The 15,911-nt window shown below is 47.4% G+C and overlaps 1 protein-coding gene across 4 annotated transcripts in view; it reads left to right on the forward strand.

Annotated features, from left to right (window-relative positions):
• Mboat2 (membrane bound glycerophospholipid O-acyltransferase 2) overlaps positions 1 to 15,911 on the forward strand; it is a 126,580-nt gene that overhangs the window by 89,952 nt on the left and 20,717 nt on the right. For all 4 annotated transcript variants that reach the window (NM_001108016.3, XM_087553178.1, XM_087553179.1 and 1 more), the window contains 2 exon segments: positions 8,657 to 8,712; positions 13,481 to 13,535. In NM_001108016.3, coding sequence (NP_001101486.2) covers positions 8,657 to 8,712; positions 13,481 to 13,535 — 111 coding nt within the window.

A 15,911-nucleotide genomic window follows, 5' to 3' on the forward strand; every position in this document is an offset into this window, starting at 1 on the left:
GGGAGGTCACGCAGTGAGAGCCCTGGATCCTCCAGTCCGGGGCTCTCTACAGTCACTCCATACAAAGTCTCTCTCTCTTTAACACTAGTACTTTAACACACCTCTAGACCCTTGTGGGTTAGTAGTACTACACATCTGTGAGACCCGGACCTATGGGACCACAGTGCTCCATCGTGTGAGCTTAGTTGTTACTCTTTTTCCTCCCTCATCTGCTACTCCAAATCCTTGCTCCATCCTAGTCCCTTACATCACACCCTTCTAGGCTAGTTACTCAGGCTGTTGTCAAGACAGCTGCCATCACAGTGGATGGACACACAGGTTTATTCTCACATGACGGCATGACGGGCCTTTGCGGAGGGAGCCTCACAGCTTCTCAGGGAAGGAGGCGCTTTCCCTCTGCCACCTGCCTTCACAGGGTCTCTGGAATCCCCTTGCCAGATGTGTGTGTGTGTGTGTGTGTGTGTGTGTGTGTGTGTGTGTGTGAGAGAGAGAGAGAGAGAGAGAGAGAGAGAGAGAGCGCGCAAGTGCATGTCTGTTGATATTCTGTTAGCACAAGCTATTACATGGGCCCATAAACTACAGAACAGTTTATATTAAAAGCTTAATGATTTTGTTCAAAGTTATTTATGAAGTGACTTCCGCAGTATTTTGTTGAAATTTATAATCTAAATATTTCAGTATAATTTTAAATGTTTATAGAAAAAAAGCAGTGTAGCAATTTAATGATAGACTACCTGTTTATAATAATCCCGATTTAGAGAAACATTTTTAGCCACTGGGAGGAAGCATTTGGCCGCTAGTAGTGAACTAATAGAGATTAGATGTAGAATCTAACTATGCAGAGCTAACTGAAGCAAGCTTCCCTGGCTACTCTCATTCATCCATCCATCCATCCATCCATCCATCCATCCATCCATTCATTCACTCACTCATTCATTCACTCACTTACTTTGGAGTGCCAGTAAGTCTTTATTTTCCCAGGAAAGAGAAGGAAAGGGAAAGTCAGCATGTATTACATAATGATTATATGATAGGACTATAAGTACCCGGGTACAGCAAAAGTCAACCATGAAGTAAAACACCCCAAGGGTGGGGTCACCAAAGCCCGGGGGGCTTAGTCTCCTGCAGTTCAAAAAAGAGATCAGGGGAAGGACAGGGGAGTACGCACTTTCCCACCCTCCCCATAAATTCAAGATTTCTCACAGAGTTTTTGTTTCTAGCAGTAAACATGGAGATGCATTCGTCCGTCTCCCTATTCACCTTACATCCAGCTCCCTGTCCCCTTCCCTGTCACCCCTTCCTAGAATCCTTTCCCCCATTCCGCCCTCCCCTTCTCCTCTGAGCTTGTTCTTTTTAAAGTGGACACCATAGAAAAGACAGCCTGTAGGCCAGTGCTCCCTGATGAGGGACAGGAGATGGAGACAGCAAGGGGTAGAGAAGGGCCATCCTGTAGACTGAGACAAGTGTCATTGCTCCTCAAAGGGTGAATGTCTGGAGGAAGCACAAGAAGGGAGAGGCCTGGGCTCTTGCTGAGGAATTCAGTTTTCACTAAATCTCTTGATCAAGACAGCTTTATGTGTTTGAGGCACGGAAGAACTAAGATGTGGGAGAGTGGAGGGAGAGAGGGATGGGAGTGTGTGTGTGTGTGTGTGTGTGTGTGTGTGTGTGCATATGTACTGATCCTTGTATAATGTTTGGTTTAGGATTTCTTATGATAAAATGTCCTATTGTAAGTTTCTGGTTGCAGAAAAGTTAGAAAGCCACTGAAGTCGTGAGGTGTCACCTCAGCTTTAGAAACATGATATAAGAAAAGTAGAAAATGACTAGTATTTCTTTCTGTCAGAAATAACTTAAAAATGTAATAGAAAAAAAAAAAAAGAACCTATTTCAAAAGCATCTGTGAAATGTCCAGGAACGTGTCTGAGAAGAAATGGACTGAGCCCGTGAAGTCAGCTGTAAAATCTTACTTAGAGATATGAACTTGAGAAACAGTCTGCCTGTAGTTAGATAGTGTCACAAGCAAAAAAGTTGGTAACAAAAGTCGTATTTTATTGTGCTGAGGACCATCACACAGAAGTTCATGCTCTGAGTTCCTAAATATGGTCGTAAGCCTGTCTCCCCAAGGCTGCGCACCTCTCAGCTGCAGGTCGGTGTCTAACCGAAGTCTCTGATTTAAGGGTCAGGATCCTGGGTGAGTCTCTAGCCACAGGGCAGATCAAGGTGGTATCTCCACAGGTATGTGGAGCATTGCTCTTGGTCTCTGCTTGTATTCTGTCCAGCGGCATCATGGGGTCCTAGGCCCGTGTCCTGTTACCTTGAGTGAGTGACATCACCAGGTTCTGGTTATCTGATACAGCCTTGGGTAGTGGGGCTCCTGACTACGCTAATTTTTTGTCTAAAAGGCATGTTTTACTATGCTTGCCACAGATAGTCAAATCCAGTAATTCTTCTCAAGTTAAACTGTTGCCTTAATGCAGTAATTTGCCTAGAGAAGCCGAGTGTAGACCCAGTTTATAATCCCAATGACCTGGGACACAGAGGCAGGAATTTGGTCATAGGTTTGAGGCCAGCATGGTCTACATAGCAAGTTCTAGGCCAGCTAGGATACAGTGAGACCCTTAAAAGCCAACTCACAATGAAGCACAACCAAAAGAAATAAATGCTCTAGATCAGTGATTACCCTACGCAAACAGCAAGAAGACGGATTAGGACATCAGGGTAGAGAGTAGAGAAGAGTACAGAACGGCAAGGCCGGCGAGATGGCTCGGCAGGTGAAGGTGCTTTGCTGCCAAGCCTGATGACCTGAGTGTTTCTCAGGTCCCTCAGGGGAGAATGAGAGGCAGCTGCTGTGAGTTGCCTCTAACCTGGGTCACATGCCCTCCATGCCAAATAAGGAAATAAAGGAAATATGCAGAATGGCAGTTGTGGGATCATAACTCGGTGGGGACATCCTGGCTTATTTCTTTACATAACTGTATTGGGCATTCATGACATGGAGAGGAAAGGAAGCCCTTGCCTCTCGAGAATACATAAATTGCAGGAGGCAAGAAGCATGTTCTCATTGGAATTGGATCCGTGTTGCTAAAAGCATCGCTCAGTGCGTCCACCACAAAACAGACAGGCAAGGGGGTGCAGGGAGAATACTTCCCATTCAAATCAAAGGCTGTGTCTCACAGCGAGGCATATAATATCAGCTGCTGAGTGGGTGTTGGGCTGCCAGCTGGTCTCCTGTGTCCCCTGGCTAAGGCCTACTGGGCATGCGTGATGCCTTTGTAGGGCTTTTGTGGGAGCCAGTTCTTTCCAGCAGAGGCAGAGACAGACGTGGCCTAAACACTGCAGGTGTGGTTGTCATTTTTGCCTCCCCATCTTGAGAAGCCTTATTGAAGTCCAGAGTCTAAAATTAGACATGTTTTTGTGTTTTGTGAAATGAGTCATGAAGGCCGCTAGCCTTTCTTTGTAGTCCTCCTCACTCAGTGCCCAGGAGCTGTGTGTAAATAGGGTGAATGGAAGAGTCAGCCACCCAAGACTTTGCACCTTCGAGCTCTGGCGGTTCTTCCTGTGGGAGTGTCTCCCAGCCCTTGACCTACATTGACTACAGGAAGCATCCTGGCTGCTAATACAGTGTATGTCACCACAGGAGTAAACAGACTAGAGCTGAGGGGACTGTTGCCTGCCTCTTGCCCTGCCTGAGCTCTACCCCCGAGTTTGAGTGGATTCTTGGCGCAGTATGGTAGAACATGTCAGAAACACCTCCTCATGTCACTCATGTCTGCGGGCCCTGCCCAGGTTGCTGCAGCCGGCATCCAGCCCACTGTCCTTGGATTCTTCTTCTGTGCCTTCCTTTACCCTCCTGTTTGAAGCACCCTTGTTCAAACTTGGAGTATCTGCTTGTCCAAACCCCAGCGGAAATAATTGGGGCACTTCCTTCCCCCTCAGCTCTCTGTTTGGAGTTTCTGTCATTCATACATTCATTCAAATGTCACTTATTAAGGTGACTGCGATACCTCCCCTTTATCCACTGGAGCTGTGTTTCAACCCACAGGGGATGCCATGCACTACTGGCAGCAGTAATCCTGTTTGCACTGTTTCTTTGTACACGCATAGCCACAATAAATCTGCACCTTCACAGAACGAAACCCCTTCCCTTTGGCATAGCTGAGCCACTACGTTTACACTTCAAGGCCCTTGTCAAGTGCTACTCAGGCACAGGCACTCTGGCAATGTGACAGTCACTCTGATGACTGACATGGATTCTACAGGGCTAATGGCTGACAGCATACTCAGCATGGTGGGCTGGAGAGATAGTGATTTGTGACCATGGTGGGACAGAGTGGAATCCACCAGATGCTACTCACAGAAGCATAAAATGTAAAATGGGAGTATTTCCAGAATTGTTCATTTTATGTATTCAGACTGTGGTTGACTGAAGATCATAAGAACCATGGAAAACAAAACCGTGCATGCATACATATACACGTGTGCAAAGTAAGTGTGTGTTTGTGTGTGTGTATGTTCATGTGTGTGTACATGTGCATGCACGTTAGAAGAATACAGATTGCAGGCATCGGTTCTCTCCTCTGTGTGGGACCTGGGACCCAAACTCAGGTCGTTAGGCTTGGTGGCAGACACCTTTAACACTGAGGCAAGATGCTGGCCCGATTTGTGAATTTTGCTCCATATAGCCAGCTGGTTTGTCCCCCATATCCCAACTCATTGTCTGTCTAATCAGCATCTTGCCTAAAACACCGTGTAGACCTTGGATCTCTCACCTGTTGCTCTGGTATCCCTTAGCTTTATCAGAAACTTTGGTAGCATCTGGTCGCCAACTTTGCCTTAACTACACCAAATTGTCATCAAGGTCCCACTGGCTTTAGAACACACCTGGGACTCACTGCAGTCGGCCTGCACTGCTCCTGCTCTCTCCTGTCACCTCTCCAGTCCACCTCACCTGCTTCCTTATCCCCACTTCTGCACCTTACAGTCTTTGCTCAGTCTTCTCAGTCGAGTGTTCCTGCTAAAGCCCAGGTCAACCCTTATCTCTTGGTGGAAGGCACAGCCCCCTGAGAACCTGCCTTCTGCTCTGCCCGGTCTCCTCACACAGGCCTCCTTGCTGCCCTTCCAAGGCCAGTCACACTTCCTTCTTCAGGCTATGACCTAGTCCTCCTTCCTCCTGGAATGCCCTTTCCCCAGGCCTTTGTGCAGCTGGGTCTTCATTCATATGTCGCTTTGGGGTGCTGTCACTTTCTCATCTGTGCTCCCTGTCCCTCTCTCTGCTCCTTTTTCTTGTGCAGCACTTGCAGATTGTAGACCTACCTGTTTGTCATTCTCTAGTGGTTCTGTGACAACAAGGACATGTTGTTCATCGTGTCTTGGGTTAAGTCAGAGCTCGGTGCTTTGTAGATGTTAATTAACTGTTCTCTTTCTGAATGAGAGAATAAGTAAATCAGTGGGTGACTCAGACTACGGCCTAACTGAGCTCACACCCCAGTGCGGTTGGTGTTGGGCAGGTGGGGCTTGTTTGGTTTCCACGGGTCTTATAGATAAAGGGCACTCGATTGCATAAAGATGATATGAGTGTTGGGACATAGCAGCTTGTCTCTGTTGCTAGGTCATGTCCTGGTAGCAAGTGGGTGCTTGTAGTTACTGGGGCATTAATAGACAAGCATCGTGGGAGTTCATTCATCTCTGAGAGACAACGAGACAGTGCTGAAAGTGTTCATTTATCTTAAACCTTCTTTCTCTAGTAGTGTCAACTACAGGTGAGAATTTGGGATAAAATCAAGTTATTTAGTTCAGGGGATGGAGAGCTATCTTAGAGTCTCAGAGTGTTGCTACTTTGTAGAGGACCCAGGTTCAGTTCCTAACATCCACACGGTGGCACACAACCAGTTCCATGGATATGATACCCCCTTCTAGTCTTTACAGACACGCATGCACATGTGGTCCACATACATGTATGCAGACAAGCATGTGTACATGCAAGATAAAAGTAAGTCTTTAAAGAGACTCCTTAGTTGAGAGAGTGTCTTTGTGTTGACCGAAGCTGTTCCATCAGTTACATGTCTCCTAGAGTAATGGTATCTGTTTTCCTCAGTTCCCAGTTGACTCTCGCCAAGACACCGATGTTGTCACATAGAAAATGGAGGAGGTCTCATCCAGACCCTGACCCCACTCCTTTGGAGTCCTGGGGCTGCTTCCCCGCCTGCTCTAGAATAGATGGGAGTTTCTTTGCCCTGCCTGGCAGGCTATGCCAGATTCTTAGACAGGGGAAGGGATTAGGTATCGGGGAGTGCCCTTATATCAATAAGGTACAGTGAAAGCACCACATAATTCTACTAACTGCTCTGAAACTGATACTTACACATGTGCTGTTGAGGAAAACTCCGTATCTGTATCTACTCTCTGAGGGGCTGTGTTGGTTTCCAAATGATGTTTTCTCCGTAGAAAAACCCTACCCCAGGCTCCTCCTCCCTACCCCAGGCTCCTCCTCCCTACCCCAGGCTCCTGTCTCCCAGCTGCACTCATGCTCTGCCCTAAGAGGGTATGGGTTTTGACATGTTTTTTGTCCAGGCTCCCCCTCCTGTATCCCAGGCTCCTCCTCCCTACCCCAGGCTCCTGTCTCCCAGCTGCACTCATGCTCTGCCCTAAGAGGGTATGGGTTTTGACATGTTTTTTGTCCAGGCTCCCCCTCCTCTATCCCAGGCTCCCTTCTCTACCCCAGGCTCCTGTCTCCCAGCTGCACTCCTGTTCTGTATTGAGTTTGTCGATCTGTTCCTCTCCAGCTTCCTTAACTCTCTTTGATCTGTTCATCCCTTCTGAAATTTCCAGCAACCCTTTCTTCTCTTCATTCACAACACACCCCTCTGCAGTCAGTACTGATCTCATCTTCTTCTGTTGTAGTCTCATGTTTATTCTGCTCCTGGGAGCAGTTGAGCCAGCAGCACTGGGTTGCCACCACTGAAATCCAAAGGCAACAAACACGTGGCCGATGGTCACCAGTGTCGCTGTCTTTGCGGAGTGACTCCGGGAAGCTCAGATGGGCGGGGCGGGGCAGAATTGGTCCTGGGATCTCCCCACCTTCCTCCCTCTTTGTTAGGAGTCGACTGTGCACCTAAGCACTGTGCAGCCTCCCGGACCAGGGTGTGGTCCTGTGAGGTTCGGCCTCCTTTGCACCTCATGAGTAGAAGTTCCATGGAGGATGCCGGTGCACAGTGGGTACCCTAAGGACATACGTTCAAAGCATAGATCTCTTGGACATATTATATATGACAGCCACAGCTGAGTGAGTCACCGTGTAGGTATCATATAAATTATTGGGTTGTTTTAGTTACATGTGCATGGGATTTAGAGTTTAGAACTGAATGGGCTTTTGTAATTAATTATGAAGAGAATCAGGCCGGGTGAGAACAATGGATCTTTCCCCAGCGGAGATGGAAAATCGCAGAGCATTTGTATAATCCTCAAGGACATAAAGATGTCTTGCAAGGCAGAAATGACAGACGGGCCTGTGTGCAGAGCATCCTGGGGGATTAGGCCAGTTGAGCAATGATTTCCTAGGTAACTGTAAGAATTGACTTTTAAGAGAGCCAAGAGAAATCCTTCCCTCTTAAGCACAGGGAATTGGAAAACAGCCCTCATCTGACCTTGTCCCTTGGAGCTTGAGTCTCCAAGGACACAGCTGTGAATCTGACTCCAGAGTGAGATGTGGAAGCAAATCCTTGCCGCTGGGTGCACACACTGGGAGACAACCCCCACCCCCTCCGCTCTCAGCTGCCTGGCAGACAGAAAATCAGTATTGGAAGCTCACTGGACGGAGCCTGGGCCTCCACCTCTCATGACCAATTGGCTCTGGCTGCCCAATGAGTGTGATTCCATGTGGCCCTTTTTGAGGATGATGATGGGAGATTCCTAGCTGTCTTGGTATGCAGAGCACACACGTTCTGCCTTTTGGCAAGTGTGATGTCTGATTTCATTGACATTTCAGAAAATCGAATGGCCAACTGAAAGCCGACGCTGTGAGGGGTGCTGTTTCCTTGTTCCACTGTTTGGTTTTCTCCAAGTTAGCCATTCAGTTAGAGTGTTACGAGATGTCGGAGCAATGCTGCCATTTCTTTCCTTGATAGACGCCAGGCTTCTCCGTTCTGGGTGGCTGGCATCAGCCTGCCTGCTTTCGTGGAGATGACCTTCTGCCCTTTTCAGTCTCCTTGTTTCCCTCCTACTGTTTGGCTCTACACCTCTACACTTCTCACCCAACTTCTTTACATTTCTGCTCGCCCCCCTTTCCCTTTCTTTTTCATCTTCTGTTCTCTTTGATGAGCAGCCTTGGGCATCAGCCCCAGGGGAAGGCTGGAGGAGGCACTTAGTCACAAACTGGCCATATCTGACGGCCACGCCCTCATCTTAGGATATGTAAGTTGAAGGAGGCTGGCTCACAGAAGATTGTTTTTAAGCATGGGGTCCTCTTTTGACTTCCTGAGGACAGAGAGACCCTGAGTTGTTAACTCTTAAAAATCCCCAGCGAGTTTTTGCTTTGGGAAACACTTGAGGGTTTTCTTGCCATGTAAGCAGAGTTGAGCCTTTTTCCTGTTTCGTACATGTTTCGTACATGTTGCTATGACACTCTCCATTTAAAATGTCTACTTTTGTTTCGTCACAGCCCAATGATGATCATTACGCAGAAGATCACTAGTTTGGCTTACGAAATTCACGACGGTAAGAATCTGCAAGTTAACTGCTCGTCACCGAAAAGAACCCTGTTAAAATAACTCTCGGCTCGAGATATTATACTAACTCTACTCTCTATAGAGAATGGGAAGGAAGGAAGGAACTGTTAGTTTGTTTAAAGTTATTAAAATATGCTTCACCCTTAAACCCTCTATTTTCTCTTGATTTTTAATTTAGTTCAGTGGTAAAATGCAAAACAGTCATATGACCCATATGACGGACTGTTAGTCCAAGTCCAATTTTATCCCTAGTTTATTTGTCTTGCATTTGTACTGAAATCTGTACACTTCTCCTGCCCTATCCCCTTGTGTTCATAGCCAAATACACATGTGTTTTTGTAAACTTTTAGGGTAAATATACATCAAATTTATATGCTAAGTTAATAGGTGGATGTAGGAAAAGCCAGCAGTCAAGACTCCCTGGGGTACTGGCTTGGGTTCCTTAGAGGTAGAAGGGACAACTCTGCTCAGTGAGTTTTCTCTTTGTCCCTGCATATGTGAATCCCTCAGTCCTGTGCCCACTCCTAGCCTAGTCCCCACACTCAGGCAAGGCACAGCCTTGGCAGTTCTTGAGGGCAAGGAGGAGTTTTCTTCCTCTCCCTTTTGCTACTGGCAAGCAGTGTTGCCTGCTTCATTTACGGGGGCACAGACAGAAGGAACAGATTTTCTTCTTAGAGTCACTGGCCCGTGTTTAATCCCTTGTGTTTAGCCACAGCTCTCCTTCCTGCCCTTCAGGAAGCAGAGCATCTCCTGGGCATGTGCTCCTAGAGGCAGCAGCATGTGCAGGGTGAGGCGTGGAGAGGTCTGAGGAGCCCCACCCTCCGCATCCCCTGCATCTGCCCTGGGCCTCTCATCTCTATGTTCATAATCCGACCCACACTTGACGGATGTGTCTTGTAGTTCTTGCACTCTCATTCGGTGATGGGGGCAGAAGTTCTCAGACCCTGGTTCTGACATCATGAAGCAGGTGCCCTGAATGTTGTAGATGAGAATGCTAAGACTTGTGTGTCACACTGACAGAGCCCGCCTCGGGCTCTGGAAGGAGAATCCAGGAGCATCGTTCTGTCTGTCTGTCTGTCTGTAGATCCAGAACACCTGCTGGCAACATTTACTAAGCTCAGGACTGAACAGAGCCCCGTCTTGTAACCTGGTCTTTGAAATAGATTTAATAGGTTTGATCAGCCTTGCCACGTTTGAAAAGTTGAGACTCCTTAGCTTTGCATGTGACGACTCTTCCTGCAAATGGAAGCATTTCGGCCTACCCAAAATCCTCTTGGAGAGCAGCCACCCTCCAGCTCATACGTCGGGGCTCTGACCTCCTAGTCTCTTGATTCCTCAGTGACTCTCACAAGGGAGGATGTCCTTGTCTGTATTGAGCGAGCGCTCTAAACTCATCGCTAGCTTGGCCTGGCTAAGCTTCTTCCAGTGAAGATTCCAAACAGTGAGTGGCAGACCTGTCTGTAGTGGTATCCCGAGGAACCCAGAACAAGGCTCCCAGCGTTTCCTCCTGGTGAAGTCAGGGACAGCACTGGATTCCCAACAGTATGGGGACGTCTGTGATGTGTCCTCTTCCAGGAGTTCGTTAGTCCTGGGACCCCGGGGTACCTGCCAGGGTACTAATGCCTAGCTGGGGAAGATGATGTTGAGAATAAAGCATGTTGGCCCCCACACTTGCAGCCTAAGGAACACTTGTTTCCTCGGTGTAGGGACTATTTGCCTGCCAAGCTCCTGGCACCAGCAGTGGGTCATACCTGCAGGCAGCCCTTACCAAGGACAGTGGCAGCTGGTCATGTAAACTCTGGGCAGTAGGGCTGGACCTCGCCTGTAGCTGCTGTTGAGCTGTCAGTCCAGTGGCAGTGCTCATACCAGCATCTTCGGGAAGAGATATTTTATCCTGGAAACCTTCTAGGTGTGGTTTTGAGATATCTTACGGAATCCAGCTTCTTACCATGATGTTATGGCTTTAAGCTGCGTGCAGGAGGTTACTTAGGTCTTAGCACTGAAGAATGGCACAGCCTGGCAGTGTGTTTGGTCATGATGGTCCCTGGCCAGTGTTGAGTGGAGTAAAGGTTTTTTGTTGTTGTCTGTTTTGTTTGCTACAGCTTCCTTGACATCATCACTTCATGTAGTGTCTCTCAGCCTAGCTGGGTGCTCATACTTAGTAAGGGAGAATGAGGAGTCTGTCTCCTATCTTAGACTGAACTATATTAATTTATTGTAGTGTTAGTCTTCTAGCTAACAAATTACATTTTTTTTTAGTCATTCTATTTCTGAGTACTCAAATTTTGAAGGAAGGAGGGAAGCTGGGCTTGTACATATAGACAAAATTATTCATAAAGATGTTTTCCTTTAAATGATGTAGTTATTTTCTGTGGTTGGTTTGCAGTTTTAAATGAGAATAGCCTCCTACCTAGGTCAACCGTTCAGGAGCCCCGAACTTCACCCAACACTTAGAAATGCTAAGGGGTGGGGGTGGGGCAGCTCAGTGGTAACAGCATGAAGACCTGAGCTCAGATCTCCAGGGGTTGGGAGGCAGCTCAGTGGTAACAGCATGAGGGCCTGAGCTCAGATCCAGTACCCACAAAAAGCCTGGCGTGGCAGACTATACCTCCAGCAATGGTGGAGCATGAGACAGGAGGATCCTGGGCCCTTGCCGGGTAGCCAGTCTAGTCAAACTAATGGGCTGTATATAGACTCACTTAGAGACCTCATCTCAAAGAAAACAACCAACCAACCCACCAGACAAACAAGCTACCACTATGGAGTGCATGCAAGAGGATACCGGACATTGACCTTTGGCCTGTCGGGCATGAACATTCCTACACACAAAGAAATACTGAATAAATTACAACAAAAAGTTTGTAGGTGGCAACGCTTTGCATCACAGATGACGGCTAATGTGTGCTTTTACTAGTAAAAGGGGGGAGGTCAGGGAAAGGTTTTCAAAGGAACACCGGCCCTCATTCATTAGGTGGCCCTAGATCATTTGGAAAGGGCTGCTGGGAGTGGCGTAGGCCTGAGATCCCACGTGTGCTTTCCTTTTTGGTGCAGTTTCTGGGGTTTTGTTTTCTTCGCATGATTCCCCAAAGTAGGTCCATGCCCTTTGGAGGAAACTTGAAAGTACAGATTCTTCTAAGGAAGAGGTAAAGAATCGGGGCTCTGGCAAAGCTCCCCTGAGGGTCAGAGCATCTGCCTGGTCATCTTGACCGCCATCTTTTTCACTGGCCTGGCCTCCTTTTTCTTCTTTTTCAAAGTAGATTTAATTTTTTCTCTTTGTATAAGTGTTCGGCCTGCTTGTGACCATATCACATGCATACTGTGAATGTGGTAACCAGGAGAGGGCACCAGAACTGCTAGAACTACTTACAGACATTGTAAGCACCAGGAGGGTGCTGGGAGTTAGACCCTGGCTTCTCTGTAAGGGCAGCCAGTGCTGTTAACCACCAACCCTCCATTGTCATCAAAATAGCTGTGCAATTATCTTCCCTACTTATTGAAGTGATTTTCTTCTTTTTGCCGTTATTCATGGGGTTGTGATGGTCCTGGTCAGAATTTTAAATGACACCTTGATTATTTTATTAGACTGGGGAAATGGGGGTGGGTCTAGGCTGAGAGGAGAGAAATGTTTCTTGAGTCTTTGTCCTGCCAGTGTACAGAAGCACAGCGTGTTTCTTCATATCCCTTCTCCGTACTAGACTGAGGGGCCCACGGCAGGCAGTCTGTGCCTCTTTTTCTGGTGCTAACCGGTCTTCAGAGTGTCTACCGTTCTCTCATCTTTGTCTTACGTACAGTATCATCCATCCAAATGTGTGTGTCACATAATTGAGATCTGTGTACTTCTACATAAAGATGGCGGCTTGTTCTTTTAACGTTTTTGCTGCTTTTGTTTGATGTAGTCTGGCTGGCCTTGAACTCGACACCATTCTGCTTTGGCCTCCCAGACACTAATCATGCTCTTATAATTAATCATGAAGTTAACAGTTTGTGTGTTAATTGTTGTCTGTGTTTCTTTTATAGTTTGTTGTCCCTGGTTTTTGTCTCTATTTATCTCAATGTCTTTAATGGCTTGAAATATATGTCTTTAGACAGTGTTATCATCTTGTTTCCTAAAAAAGCTTTCTAAGAGTATTGTCTGCTTAATTTAGTCTCCCTTTGTCTTTAAATTGGTTCTGTTTTCCTTGTTTCTTTTCTTTTTCTGGGTGGTCTTTAAATTGAATTTAGTATTTCTTCTTCTTCTTTTTTTTTTTCCAAGCATGTGGATCTAGTAAGTTGAAGTTTAGCTATAGCAACAGCCTCCTGATTGAGACAAAACAAGCCAGATGGGTCAAGACAATGCACATGCTTCCGCTCTTATCCACTGGCCTTGTAGAGATCAGCTCCGTCACTGCCCGCGCTGAGTGGCTCGTCTAAGGCACTGAAGTTTAGTTGTCGAAATCCTTCAGGAGTTTTAATGTCTTATAGCGCTTTCTGTTACAGATAACAAATTGTAAGTTAGGATGTATTAATTTGGGGGACTTTTCTAATTGGATAATTTCCTTCAGACTAGTAACTTTCATTCCGCTCTACGTAATGTTTAGCATTTACCGGGCAAGGTGGGTTAGACCGTGTGATGGGTCAGCTGTGATTGAATCTGTGTTAACAAGAGAAAGAGGCAGTCATCAGGCCCAAACATTGAGTATAGCATGCACAGCAAACGAGGCAAGCGCCATTCTTAAGAGGAAATATAACTTACAAAAGTGCTTCTTTCTGATTCTCAGGGATGTTTCGAAAGGATGAAGAACTGACTCCATCTCAGAGGGGATTGGCTGTGAGGTAGGTGTCTTTGGATATACCTTGGTTTGTACCATTTCACTGCCTCATGCAATCCAACCTTCTTCCCTCTGCCCAGCTTCAGGCCACCAAGCTGTTCTGTGCTAGGCTGGCAATCCCTCCTGGGCCTCTACCGTGTGTGCCTCCTGTGAAACACAAGAGGTCCACTGTGTATGTGTCTCTGAGACTCTCAGAAGACAGATGCTGTGTCTGCAACTGTAGTGACCACTGCTAGTCACAGTAGCTGCCACCCATGGGCAGTGACGGGACAGCAGTGAGTGGGCCAGCGTAGCAACACTGCACAAAGCTGCAGTGCACGTGTTACTGGTTGTGTTTGAGGAGTTCATCTGGTCATCATCTTCCTTTGTTCAACACAATTAAAGATGAAATCCCCCTTTTACCTTTAAAGAGGATGAGTCCTTTGGAGTGATTGCTTCTAAGTGAAGAATTAAGGAATGCATGGCTGCTGGAAGAATGAAATGATGTCCTCGGTGGTGGACAGATGTGTGTCACTGCTCATCCTTTTGACCTCTGTGACACTTGGGCGTTCCCGGTCCTCTCTATGGCCTGTCTGATTGGTTCCTGACTTTCCCCTGGCTTTGAACCACCCCAGACACTGACACTCACAGACATCCGCTCTGATTCCTCTTTCCCTCTCAGGCAGCCACCAGGCAGATGGTCAGTCCTGGTTAACCCCAGGTCCCCTGCCTGAGTGGTGGGAGGTAATCGGGGGTCGATCCTCATTCTTGCCGGCTGTGTTCATTTTGAACTTCTTACCACTTTAAAAACGGAGGTCCTTGGGGCTAGCTCAGCAGCTGCTGACACCAACTGTAACTCCAGTTCCAGGGCATCTGACACCCCCTGCTGACTTCTTCGGGCATCAGGTGCACACCCAGTACACACACATGCATGTGGGTAAAACACTCTGACATGTAAAATGAAGTTAAATCCTTTCTTAAAAGCCACCGTCCTTTGTGTTGAAAACAAAGCAGCTACGTTTCAGGTGAACTATAGACAGGGAAATGACTCGCTGTAGCCAAGCACATAAGACGCTAACAAAGGCTGCCTGAGGTGTCTGCTGGGAGTCACTGCCCAGGGCAGCTGGGCCCTGGGTTCCTCGCTGTCTGTCCATCTGTCCGTCTGTAATCACAAACCCTCCAAGCTCCCTGACTGTGACAGAGTACTTCCTTTTCTACTTCTGAGTCTCACCTGCCCATAGAGAATAGGGCTCTGTCCTCACCTCTGACCTTAGTCAGGTTCATTCTTCTTCTCCTCGGCAGGGTCACCCTCAGTTTCTCAGGGAGGAGCATAGGGTTGTCCCACGTGCCCTTCGAGCCACCATGCTCCTGTCACCTCTTTGCAGTAGCTCCACTTCCTCTCTGCTGCTCTCAGTGTTATGTTTCCTTCCTTTCAGGGGTGCCCTGAGTCTTCATCCTGTTGGCATGTGTGTACTGATGGGTTTCATCCGCCCTCTCACAAGTGTAAGGTCCCAGTCTTGGGAGCTTTGTCTGCTTACCATGGTGTTCCCAGCTCTGAAATGGCCAGTGATTTGTGCCCCTGGAGACATTTGAGTATGTCTGGAGACGTCTCTGGTTGTGGGAGCCTGGAAGGGCTGGCATATAGTAGGTAAAGAGCAAACATCGTCTTGTGCAGGACAGTGCTCTGCACCAAAGAAGTGTTGACCCTCAGTTCCTGAGGCTAAAGATGCCTGACTGGCCTAAGGCGACACTCAGTTGGTGTCAGGGGACAGACCAAGTCAGCAAATCTTTCGTGTGACAAGTGACATAGTGGCCGTAAGTATTACAGTGGGTGGTTCCACCACTACACATATTTCCTTTGACAATTGAGCCAAAACTTTCTTCAGTGAGGTTTGTGGCTGAGAAGAACACAAACTTAGCTCTCTGGTGGGAACTAAGGCGCTTGCCTCTGATCCCACCATTTGGGAGCAGAAGGTCCAGGTCACCGTCAGCCACGCAGCTGAGTCTAACGATCACCTGGGCAACTCTCAACCCTGACTCAGTACCAAAACAAGAGAGAGAGAGAGAGAGACAGACAGACAGACAGACAGACAGACAGACAGACAGACAGAAAATGCAAGTTAGCTACAGGCTCCATAATGAGGCCCTGGTTTGAAAGTTTAAAAAGAAAGAAGGCGGCCCCCAGGCATGGTGATTTACAACCCCTAGAGGCTGAAGTAAAAGGACTGTTAGTAGTTCAAGGCTAACCTGAACTGGAGACACTGAGCTATGGAGCAAAACTATTCCAAAAGACAAAAATGGGCTGGAGATGGCTCAGCAGTTAAGAGCACTTACTGCTCTGGCAAAGGACCCAGGTTCAGTTCTCAGCATCCACATGGTGGCTCACAACTGACTGTAAATC

Source organism: Rattus norvegicus, chromosome 6 (assembly GCF_021556685.1).
Source record: "Rattus norvegicus strain SHRSP/BbbUtx chromosome 6, alternate assembly SHRSP_T2T, whole genome shotgun sequence".
NCBI lineage: Eukaryota > Metazoa > Chordata > Mammalia > Rodentia > Muridae > Rattus > Rattus norvegicus.